We start from the raw sequence: 12704 nt of genomic DNA on the forward strand, positions 1-12704 counted from the left end.
ATCTTACTAATATGCCTATAGTGGAGCAGAAAAAAACACTGATTCAAGAGATGTGTACTTATCTACATGTAAATTTCTGCATAGTAAAAAGGAAACAAAGTGGTTAGAGCTGCTGGGATAGAACATGCTGTTTTAACTCGATAAGTGCCTAGGAAGCTTAAATTCACAGTCCTTGGGCTTCCCAGGAGAAGGACTTTTGACAGATTCTGACAAATCTGACCTGTCACATTTTTTTCTCCCTCTAACAAGCACCGAAAGATGAACGTAACACGAACCAGAGATGTATCTTTGAATTATACATGTTTGCTCAGTACTGAAACATGTATCCGAGCACTCCTAGTAAACATGTTATGCAGCCATTGGGGAATGTCGACATTCTGATAAAGTTAGTAGAATTTGGCACCGTATAATGAAGATTTTTTTTTCCTTTTCTTTGGAAGATATGCCGGAGAGGATTACAGTCACTATTATTTTGTTGGTGTAAGGAATGTGACGTGTAACATCCGGTCACTGAGTTTATCAGAATTAATTGAAGGCACATTATTGGGTCACTTGCATCATTACCCAGCCAGGTCTAATTATTCAAATTAGAAGATGAGACGCATTCCAAAATCATTCTTTATCAGTTTGTGAAAACAAAATATTTTTCATTCTTTATTTCATTTTTTCACCTGTTCCAAACTTAGCAATGTTTTTATTATAATTGAAACATCATTATGTAAATTACCTAATTATAATATGCACAAAGAAAATACGTGAGAAAGTTTAGTACTATCGGTACTGACAGTGGGTATTCCGAGTCATCAACATGCTGAACGGTTTATTGATGGGCATTCCATTTGTGTAAATGAAACAGACCTTGCTGTTTACTTAGTTTAATGTTGCTTTTATTGCCAGAAATATTGCTTGACTGATGAATTATTAATTTCATTTTAAAACCTGTTCAATAAAAAAAAGATTTTTTTTTTGTGTTATCATTATCATCAGAAAGAGTGAGGGAGTAGAAAGGGGATATCTGTTTCAAAGACTTGAGATCGACAAGAGACTCTAATTTACAGTTTGATGATGTATTAGTCATAAACACTTATTACATTACGTCAGTGATATCAGTTTTGTAGAATTCAATTTCAGTGATTGTATTAAAATGAGTCACAGGTTGGAAATCTTTGCACAGATTGAGATTGAGATTCTTGTCATTTTTCTGTTACACACTTGCATATAACATGTCAACATCTGCTTAACCCTTTGAAAGCTATGATTTATCTTGCTAAAAATTTGGTAGCAAAATTTTACACATTTTTATGTATTTTTTTTATTAATTTTGGTGATAGAATATGTTCTCATGCAAAAACTTGTATATGTCCTCTTTGAGCCCACCCATCTTTGTAAAACTTTATTAATCAAGATTTTGAGCCATATTTAAATGTTGCACTACTGAGCACGTTACTGCACATATGTGCAATGCATTATGAGAGAGAACTTCAAATTTTGCACTACTGAGCACGTTACTGCACATATGTGCAATGCATTATGGGAGAGAACTTCAAATTTTGCACTACTGAGCACGTTACTGCACATATGTGCAATGCATTATGGGAGAGAACTTCAAATTTTGCACTACTGAGCATGTTACTGCACATATGTGCAATGCATTATGGGAGAGAACTTCAAATTTTGCACTACTGAGCATGTTACTGCACATATGTGCAATGCATTATGGGAGATAGCTTCCTTTTTTACATAATGGAGAACTATTATCCTTCAATCTTTTTAAATGTTACAATATCAGATTTTTCATTTCATTGCAAAATATTTTAGACTTTTTCATTTTTTAATTGCATTAATCATCAACACATAATAATGAAATTTGATTTTTCCAGACTTGCGATTCATAGTATTAGCAGGTAATATTAAGAGTTAAGATATTAAGGTAAAGTATTATTTTGGAGAAAAAACCTGCCAGGAGAGCACATAGAAATTGGATCTCTGTCGATGTGACTCATACAACAGTAGGTAATTTCATCAAATTGTCGGAATGTTTATTTCATAAAATTCAATTTTTCAGAGCGGCTTGCCTTCTAATTACGAAGATGTCATTATGAACCTGTAATAACCGAGTGCACTGACGGTAGAAAATTCGATCCATTAAATTTGAGAATATGAGTCATGAAAAAACGACAGAGGAAATGAAGTCGCACTTCATCTAAAAAAAAAAATGACGAAACATTTATAGAAATAAATCAGTTGTAATCAAACTTTTTCATTGTGGCTTAATTCTCACATTGCAGGTATCAGTAGCTGTTGTAACTATGGCGATCTGATGTGTCACCTTGGCAACTAGTCGTCTCAGAGAATGGTATGCTACACAACTTACAATAAAGTGTTGAAAGATTCATTATTTTTAACACTCCACGTTACACAGTTTGTTATATAAGCTGTAAATAAAAAAGTAAGATTCAACGGTATTTGAGAAAGAGCAAAAAATGATAAAAATACAGATTTTATATTACCTATTAAAATTAATGAAGTTATGTTAAACAAATAACTTTCCAGTTCAATGACCCCTATCAGTGATAATCGCCAAACGCCAAACTCTGATACAATTAGGCAAATGTACTATGTAATTCTCATTTTAATTGGCGAGTTCTTATACAGCCTGGTTGCCCCGGGGATGGTGACCAAATGTACATTAACACCACACCTGAATTGGTCACTTGAGACATGGTAATACTGTGCAGGCTTAATGGAACAGTCTGTGTACTAATACTTTGGATAAGTATAGACAACTTGCATCATTTGGTTGATATGATATCTTCGGGGGACACATTATTAAAGGTTGGACTTTTTTAACAAAAAAAGTGTACAAGCAAAGCGAAAATTTCTTGAAACTTGAAAATATTCATATTCTGATTAAGAAATGAAAAGAAATTCTAATTTTACACCACTGATCCGATGTGCAATGTATTATGGGAGTGAATATAGTGGGCAAATAATAATACACTTAAAACACACTAAAATATTTTATGGACATTTTCAACAAAATTGATTCATATCAATAACAATACAATGTACCGATATATGAACTATTTAGACATGTTTAATGAATCACTGTATAAACAAACTGCAAAAAAAAATACCAATTTAACAGACAATGCCCCCCCCCCAATTCTTTTATTTTTTTCCATTTTCTGTATCGTAATGGCATGAACCAATTAATAGTGAAATTATGAATAAAGTGACATACACATGTAGTCTGCGATTTTGGCTGAAGGAATGATTCAGTGAAAATAAAATCCAGCGAATATACCTTTTTCCCCATTTTTTACATTCAACTCGTCAAAAATCAGTGAAAAAAAAAACACTCAAAAAATCTTTTCAGCGAAAATTAATTCCAGCTAAAATAAAATATTTTACAGTAGTCTGAACCTCCTTACATGAGAATACAAGACTCCTGTGTAAGCGTAAATTAAAACAGGAAGTACTGCAGTGCCACATGTCAACTCTTCAAACTTTTTAGACTTCTCTCAGAGAGTCCTTTTAACCGAAATGTGCACTTTATTTTTTCATGACAGAAATTGACCATTCAATTCACAGGAGAATTAAGTACATTAATTGTCAATTGCCATGGAAACCATGTCTATTCCCTACTCAAGATGGAATGAACTGTACAGTAAAAACTAAAGTGACCACTTATCAATTAATCCAAGCATGCACAAGTGTCCGGTTATGATGATGCAGTGATATGTTGCCCTCGGTTACCACCATTTCTGTATTAACCACATTACACCAAGAGTTTTAATACAGTAGTCCCGAATCCAATAGTGTTCTTAGACTATTATCCAAATTTACATGTGCAATGTCCCAATATATTTGCTAGTTCAAAAAATATACAAGTTCCCAAACAATAATATATATAAGAGAAATTTGTCTGTTGTGGGAGGGAGAGGGGGGGGGGGGTTGACCAACATTTGATACTGACCAATACATGACAGGAAACGTACAATTATGCAATTATTAATACAACACACTCAAAGTGACACATCTTGGAGAGTTACAGTACAATACAGTACAATACAATGTAGAAATAAGAACTATCGGCATAAAGGTTTCTAAGTCGTATCAAAGGGTACATATACCAAGTACAGCATAATGTTAAGGCAATGCAGACTCTGAAGACCCATTTTCACCAAATGTACATGTGCAGACTTGCTAACATTGAACTGCACCGTGATTATACTTTGATAAAATACACACGTTTAGGGAGGATTAGAGAAAAATTACAGTTATCCTGGATACAAGAAATTGTTAACAACGATGACAGACAGACAAGCTTAACCAACATTAGACAAGAGCTGACGCTAGTTGGCTATTTTTCAAATTTAGTAGTCCAATTGGACTACTAAAAATTTACCAAAAAATGACACTTTTCACATGAACCAATACGTCTTCAATGCTAAGGGTGTCCTAAATGATTTAAACAATATAATATTTATTAAATGCTTTCGCATTTTATTGCATGGATTACATGGACCTACAAAACCTGATGGATTACCAACACTGGCTACGCAGTTTTCCAAGATCTTTTTTTTTAAACTACTGCAAACTTATTTTCCCTTGAAATAAATTTTTGCTGAAGAAATGATTCAGTTAAAATAAAATCCAGCCAATATACCTTTTCTTCCTATATTTTACATTCACAACTCGTCAAAAATCAGTGAAAATAAATTCCATACAAAACACAAAAAAATTAATTCCAGCTAAAATAAAGTATTTTACAGTATTATATTTTATATATGCACTTTTACAAATATAGTAAGGCTTTATATTTTTTGACAAGCAGTGTGCCAAGCAGATTTTTGAGTTGCATCACAGGTAGAGAGAAATAGCAACAATGAATCAACAACACGAAAAATTCAAAAAATTCAAACCTTTAATTATTTTCAACGGAAATACAGCGCACACAATCATCAAGCTATATACATGTGGGAGTAGATCTTCTGCATGGCTTGGAGCAAAAAACATGCATAACTCATTTCCCCATTATCCCATCGGCTTTTTTGTGCTTAAAACATTCAACATCCAAATCATGGTCCTTCTGAAAAACCTAACGAAGCTGATCATTTGAATCCAACATAAGTAGAAAAGCTTACTACTGAAAACTGCATGTTTTTCGTCATATTTAAAGGGCGGCAATCATCTTACCGCGTCCTGTTCGACATGGGACTCATAGCGACGACTATACAACGCGTGTAAAAGGCATTATTTATTTACATGAAATTCAAACACTCGCTGCGCGATGACCACCGCGCTTTAAAGAGAGGTAGCCGTCACTAAGTGTCATGGTCAAGGTGAGTCCCCCAGAGAAGTACATGTAAATTACATTATTTGTTTGCAAAAAATATGAACGTGTGCAGCAGGATGAACACCACCTTCAAAATCATCTAAAATGGTGACAGTTTTTCATCAATTTGTCTGAACATGAGTTTAAATTTTTTTGTGTGTTTTTCTTACCTGGATGATGGTGCTTGTGTGACACTCTCAGGGTTGCCTTCATCCCCACTCAATGTACCTGAAATCAAATAAAAGAAAATTATTAATATTAAATTAAAACTTTCATTTGTGAAGCTGGAAAACATATTTACAGCAAATGCAGAAAGGCTTATAGAATGTACCGGTATACAAGTACAAAATGGAATTGTTAGTGGTGAAATGTCTTTGAAGCAGTCAAAGAAATCGTAAATACTTAAAATGGCAATATTTTCCACAAATTTCAGTACAGTATAACAGCAGCAATAGCTGTAGTTATCAATCTTTTTTTTTTATTGATAAAACATTTCCTGTGTCTTTAGTGTCAATATGTACCGATAATGGCCATCGACGAAATATGGACAGTAAAAGCATAGCATATACGTAATTATACCGAAATTGTACATTAAGTCACTTGCAAGTAAAAAAATATGGCCACAGGGGTTGTGTCCAGGTTTTCAAAGGGGGCCATCTATTAAAATCCAATTTTGTCAATGAACCTCAATGATTATGGTACAAGATGACAACTTACTGGGGCTAAGCCTCTCTTTGACGTCCTCTCACTGATGATTTCATGTGTCATTTCCCGTAACAGTGTGCGTCATGCATTGTGATTTGTTTACGGTTCACATCGCGTGGCCGATTTCAGCAAAATGGCGACTACATTCCACGCGAAATGCCTTGTGTAGTCGTTTTGCCGATGCAATTGTGTCTAAAACAATATTTCATTAAGAATTGGCCATCTTTATGTGGATATACCGGTATTGACAAATACAGCTTGATTCACATTTTTTCTGATTAAAACAATGAAGCAATCAGGATCTTGGCATAGTATACGATTGTCAAATATGATGGATACGGGACTAGATAACCTTTAATCTCAAGTTTAATTAGAGAGGACAAATCTGAAATTTGATTTAGGTAATACTTCTGGGTCATGCAAGTCTATAATAGCACCAACTCATCACAACTAAAACAAGCTGACAAGGAAGGACAAACTTGTACATTTTGTGAAATTAATTATTTTATTAACTTGAAAAAAGGAAATCTAGAGACCACCAATACCATTTCTACATGTACATGTACACTTGGAAAGAGAATAGTCATTATTGCAGTTCATAGCGGAGATACCGGTATAACAAGTAAGATCGAACCCTGTCCACCTGTCCCAGGCAGGCAGATTTTATTTGGGACAGGTAAGTGTAGAAATTGGTTTTCCCTCTGGGTATTTTTTTTTATCATTTCTTTGTTAATTTTGGACCAAATGGCCAAAATTTGCTACTGGCAACGGGGCTTGGAAATATTATGAAGTATATTTTGTGACTGGTGACTGTGATGTGCGAAGACATAGCATTTATTTGAAATGATGTCACCAAGAATTACGTTTTATTTGTTACGACATTCAATTCAGACAAATAAATGAGTAAACTAAATTAGCAACAAGCGTATAACTGTTGTGACGTTGAAATAATGTTTTAAAGGGCTTTGTTCAGACGATAAACTTCCTTGAGATTCACAACAAATCACCAAAAAAAAAAAAAAACGTCACAGCAAAGTAAGACAGCTAGTGTTAAAAATGTATTTTTATCGTCTGCACATTTGATCACTTTTCGCCCACTGTACAACGTTCTATGAATACATCAGTTCTATTTTTAGTAAGAACTCGTAATCAGACAAATGATATTACTGTAGAGGGAGAAATGTTTACTGGGATAATTTTAGCAGATTTGAGGGCAGGATATTTTCTAAATTATAAATCTGCTGGTTGTGTTGGAAACAAAACTTTCTATGCATGAATTCAATGGATTTTCATTTAAAATGCATTTAGCTGTCAGTGAAATACGCAAAACATAAAATCCAGCTAATAATGAAACTTTATATACATAGTACACAAATTGTGGAACATCTGGCAGGCATCAAGCATAGAAAAGTGTTAATATGAACTATGAAGTCATGAAAGTACTGTAAACCACATTAACCCTTATCCTGTCAGCCACATGTACTTTTGAAAACTCCCAGCAGCAAACATTCAGTTTACAGTAAAGTGAACACTGTACACTGCACACTCAGGACAACCTGAGAAGGACTACGATATGGAAAAAACAACTGACAACATCACAATTAGGCTCTTGTTCCCCTCAGAGCTGTTAAATTAGCGGGAAAAATACAAATATTACATAACCAATATATCTCCAGTAAGGCATGGACCGACTGTGCTGTTGTGTGGGAATCCAAAGAATTGATGATCTTGACATAGTCGAATACACACAGTAAACCAATGCAGTTAATGAAGCAGAGCTACTATCAGTTTACAAGAATGAGTCCATCTATTTGCAAGACTTTCCATATAGAGTGTGGTGCAACATTCATTAATTGGTGACTTGATATCTACGATGATATGTTCGTATCCCTGTCCACACACATTATGGTTCTACTCTGCCCTAATAGTCACGACGGTGCTAAATATTTGTATTCACGATTTCACCTTTCCTGCCTTAAAATTTCATTTTCAAAAAATATTTTATCCTAATTTTGAGCCAGATTTGTAGATTTTGATCAACATTTGAAACTTATCAACATTCTATAAATTGATAATTTTGATGACAAAATTGGGTAAAGTCACTATGATTCACTGTCCACAGAAAAATGTTCACTGCTACAACTGTGTGACAGGAGTTCGTACACAAGAGGCTTCTCTGAGTGTGGACAGGGGTTTAGCCATACCAGGCATCCTGGAGTGTGGACAAGGGTTCGTACACAAGAGGCTTCCCTGAGTGTGGACAGGGTTTCAATGCACCAAAGGCATATGCCAGTATCTATCTGTTTGGTCTCTGTAGACCAGTCATCCTGTAACCTGCTCTCATTCAATATTTATACTTCTTATAGAATTGGAATAAGTGTGTTAAACATTCATAAGCAGTCTTACAATGTTATTCTGATCTCTAAACTAGAAATCATGGAATTTGTTTTGCTTTCACAATAGAAAAAGTCACTTTAAAGAAACAGCTAAAATAGTTTTATAGGTTTAAATCTATTTGCTTGTCAATATCGGTTGGTTTGTTTCTGTAGGAATTGTCTAAATTCAAGTAAAATCATACACCTGAGGCTCACTTGTAAAATTGAGTTAAGTTAAATTTCAGGCAGACCAAGACTTTGATTAAACCAGAATCATGTTTACTTCATTCTTCATATTTTCTAATGACATGTCTATTATAGTAGAAATCTGTCAATTATTACTCATAAATGTGTTTAAACTGAATGACTAATTTGTGCTTTTTAAAGTTGATTTTTTTATGAAAATTGAATTGGTTTTCAAAATCTACAGTATGTGCATAGATTTTTGTTTTTTTTCAAAATTATCATTAAAATTATGTTCATTTTGTATGGAAATTTTTTTCTTTCAATTTTTCAAAATTGATGTCACACATTTTTTCACTTTTATATTTTATGCTTTTTATGTTGATTTTTTATGAAAATTGAATGGTTTCCAAAATAATGTGCATACATTTTTGTTCATTAATTTTCATTAAAAATATGCATACGTGTCAATTTTGTATGAAAATTTTTCTAAAATTGTTTTTCAAACTCAATGTGCAAATAGCTGTTCCCCAAAATTGTCATTAAAATTGTGCTTTTATGTTGATTTTTTTGATGAAAATTCTTATTTCATTTTTTCATAAATTCAGACAAAAACCTTTAAAAAAAGTGCTGTAACCCACACAATTTCAAATAATAAGCACAATAACCAGAAATATGAATGTTGTATAACGCTTTGTGATATCGCGTGCAGCTAACCACTGCATGGAAACATCACAAAATATGTACACATTACGTGCTATTAAATGAACCCAATTTCTGAGGTCAAAGTGTAAAACTTGTTTTTCTTTGCATTTAATTCACTATCCTACCTAACCACCTAACCATTCAAAGCCAATTAAAAGTGACCTCATTATTTCATTATACTGTATGCATTGCTATTTTCTTAGTAATTAAATATTTCTGCATAGGAATTCGTCTCATGTTCTATCTCAGTCAAACATATCAGGATCAATCAAGCAAATGAAATTGCGACAAGGCCCACTGAAAACACAACCAACAACTTTTGGAATGTATATTATTTCTTGTGTGGTTTTATAGATCTATTACCTAAAATAATTAACTGCATCACTAACATTTTTTTCCTCAAAACCTTTGTGGCAAAATTGTTTCAAAGTATACTCATTTTATTTGAATATAACTTAACTTCTATTTTAATTATACACAGCTACAACTAAACTGAGCCATAAGCAAAGCCCTCTATAGTCAATTTTTATCAATTTTAATTCTTTCTAACTACTCGCTTGACAAGTAAAAAAAAATGTCAAGCTTCATCCAGCTTTCCTGCACATAGTATTCCAAATTGGAATGACCTGATAGTCCAGTTAGTTTTGGAATGTTTAGTGAGCGGCAGTGTGATTAGGTTGTTTTTTATTAGTTTCTGGTATCGCCGAATGCACAGATCCTCGTTTATTTACATCCCATGAATGGTCAATTTTCCGAACCAATAGGCATAGATGATTAAAATCAGTTCATGTTGTTATGAGTTTTCATAACAGACTATGCTTGAGAGGACTTAAGCCAACCTTTACCCACAGGACAAACACTGTTTTACAGCATCAAGCAAAAAAAAAAAAAAAATTTTTTTTTTAAACTTTGGTACTATTTTTGGATTTAATTCTATTTTGTGAAAAAAAAAATGTTACCAGCAGTATATTTTCTCTTCCTGTGGTAGTCTCCACTGATCTCAACAGCAGGGTATCCGTCACATTTTCGCTATCGATTGTAGCTGTCAAAGTAGCAATCTTGTTAGAGCTCCCAAAAGATTAGGATTACTTTAGGTGGAAATCACGGAAATCCTGTTATAGAACTCATTCTCCCTGCTCTGCGTAGAAACCGCTCTCTTTGATAACTCAGAGGGATTAGTGCATCAATAGTCTACAAGTACTGAAATATGAAGGGACTGACTGACCAGTAGAAAAAACAAACTTCGGCAGCGGTTTATCCTGTGGCATAATTTTTCCCTCCACAATTTTGATCAACATTTTGCATATTTATATTATTTTTCTTTCAGTTTTTTGTTAATTTGGGACCAAAACGACAAAATTTTGCAGGTTCATTTTGTGATTGGTAAAAAAAGTTACCTTTAAACAAAACGACAACTCCAGTCTTCTATTACTGATTTACTTTCTTAATATGTATTACAGGAAGGAAAACAACAGACAGATTAAAAATGTAAACAACATAAACAATCCCATGATTCCTTGGTGCAATCCCTGGGATTGCCAGCTGCTTCTCCTTGATTTCAAACTGGAGTCACACAATTGTTTAAAGTTTGAAACCACTTTATTACACCATTTTGGGAGGGAGGGTTAACAATCCTCGTTTTCATGAAAACAAGTCTCAAAACCTAATTGATACAACCTGTAAACTATCATTGAACGAAAAAAGTTTCAGGAAAGTTGTGAGTCATTGCAAAATTAACAACCACCTACAAACGCTATCAGCAGTGTATGTAGCTATAATGCAAAAATCATAAACGAGTGAAAACAAGTCAAGCGAGGACAGAATTTGATAAAAATTATCAGCCGAGACTGCTCAATTACTTTACTGCCACTTGAATAACGGCAGCCAATCAAGACACAACAAATGCATCTGACGGCCGTATTACGAAAGTCATCCCGAAAAAAAACTGCGAAAAAATTACAACATATTCTGCAGTGTCATGTAGAAATATCAAGGGGAAAAAATGTGAACATGACCTTGTTTTGGGGGTATGATTGCGACCTTAGTGGCAGTTTTGGAGGAACTGACCTTTATAGTGAAGGGATTCCTGTATTTGGGAGGTACAGTACAAATGTGAAAGAGAGGGGTGCTTGTATTTTCTTTACTCCTTGCCACAGGGTTGTAAAATGTTCAAAATGTACACCAATTTACAGTCTCCAAGGCCTGTATTATGTTCATCCCTATAGGGTACACTGATTAGTTTTAAAAATACTGATTTCCGTCGTTTTCACTCCCTTGAGAAGGGTTAATAAAATCAGCGGTCTACGGATGATGAATACGCAATGTGGACTAGGGTTGCCGGGGCACAGAAGTGCAAGTTTTTTTAATTTAAATTCAATTTGTTCATGTGGCAATCTGTCAACCTGATTGGAATAAGCTAATGTAATTCCTATATGATATTGGAATATCACTGCATGAACATCTGGGGGCTTAGTTTAAATTTATCAGCTCCCCTCAATAGCCGCATCCGCCCTGCTACAGAACAAGTACTGATTTGCATATTCTCTATAATTTACTAAGTTTGTAGTGTCAATTTTTAAACTAAAATGCAAAAAACAAATTCAAAATGCAATCATTTTAAAAAAACAGATGATATTTTTAATAACTCTTTATCAGTTGTAAAAGTTTTATGTTTTGATTTAGAAGATATGATGGATACAAACTAATATACCGTAGTCATAGCAACAGAGATTCAACATTGGAATGTTTGACTGGATTATCTTTCCTCAGGAGACCATCTCCCCAATTTACATGTACATGTATGAGGAACAACAAGAGCAGATGACCACTGCAGCACCAAAGCTTAGACCCGAATCAAATGCACCACAACGACCCTGTCATTCTATTTACTGAACTGACATCAAAGCATTCTCATATGTCCTATTTTTGACTTTCTGACCATGCGGTTGATAATGTAATGCAAATAGGATTTAGGTAAGCCGTGGCATTACCATATTTATGAATGGTAATGCAGTCGTGAGCTGCTTATACGAACCACAAAAAAAACACATTTTACCCATGAATATACACAATTTTGTAATATAATAATAATTTGTAGTCACAGGCAATTCTGTGAAGAAAAAAATCACATTTTAACCCCTTTTTATTCAGGAACTGAAAATTATAAAGTAGAGCAAAGGTTATAAAAAAGAGGTCATGTCAGGTCAAGCGATACTCTTTTTTCAATTCATTTAAAAGCTATAAAATAGACACACTACATTACAGTACATATGTATTTTATTTCCTATACTTTGCAGAGTTTTCATCAGAAAAACAATTACTGTTCAAATCGGCTGCAAATCACAAGTTTTTCACACCAAATCAGTGACAGGAAAAAATTGCAAATTGAGAATACA

General features: G+C 33.8%; 1 protein-coding gene and 1 long non-coding RNA gene across 4 annotated transcripts in view; both read right to left on the reverse strand.

The window, feature by feature from the left end:
- The window catches only part of LOC102802515 (uncharacterized), a 494330-nt gene that overhangs the window by 79637 nt on the left and 401989 nt on the right, over window positions 1-12704 (reverse strand). The gene's annotated exons all lie outside the window — the stretch shown is intronic.
- LOC100329057 (receptor tyrosine kinase-like orphan receptor) overlaps window positions 1-12704 on the reverse strand; it is a 60292-nt gene that overhangs the window by 14896 nt on the left and 32692 nt on the right. For both annotated transcript variants that reach the window (XM_085503403.1, XM_085503402.1), the window contains exon 2: window positions 5512-5569. In XM_085503403.1, coding sequence (XP_085359529.1) covers window positions 5512-5569 — 58 coding nt within the window. The remainder of the gene's footprint in view (window positions 1-5511; window positions 5570-12704) is intronic.

This window comes from Saccoglossus kowalevskii, chromosome 9 (genome assembly GCF_978046115.1).
Source record: "Saccoglossus kowalevskii chromosome 9, keSacKowa6.1, whole genome shotgun sequence".
NCBI lineage: Eukaryota > Metazoa > Hemichordata > Enteropneusta > Harrimaniidae > Saccoglossus > Saccoglossus kowalevskii.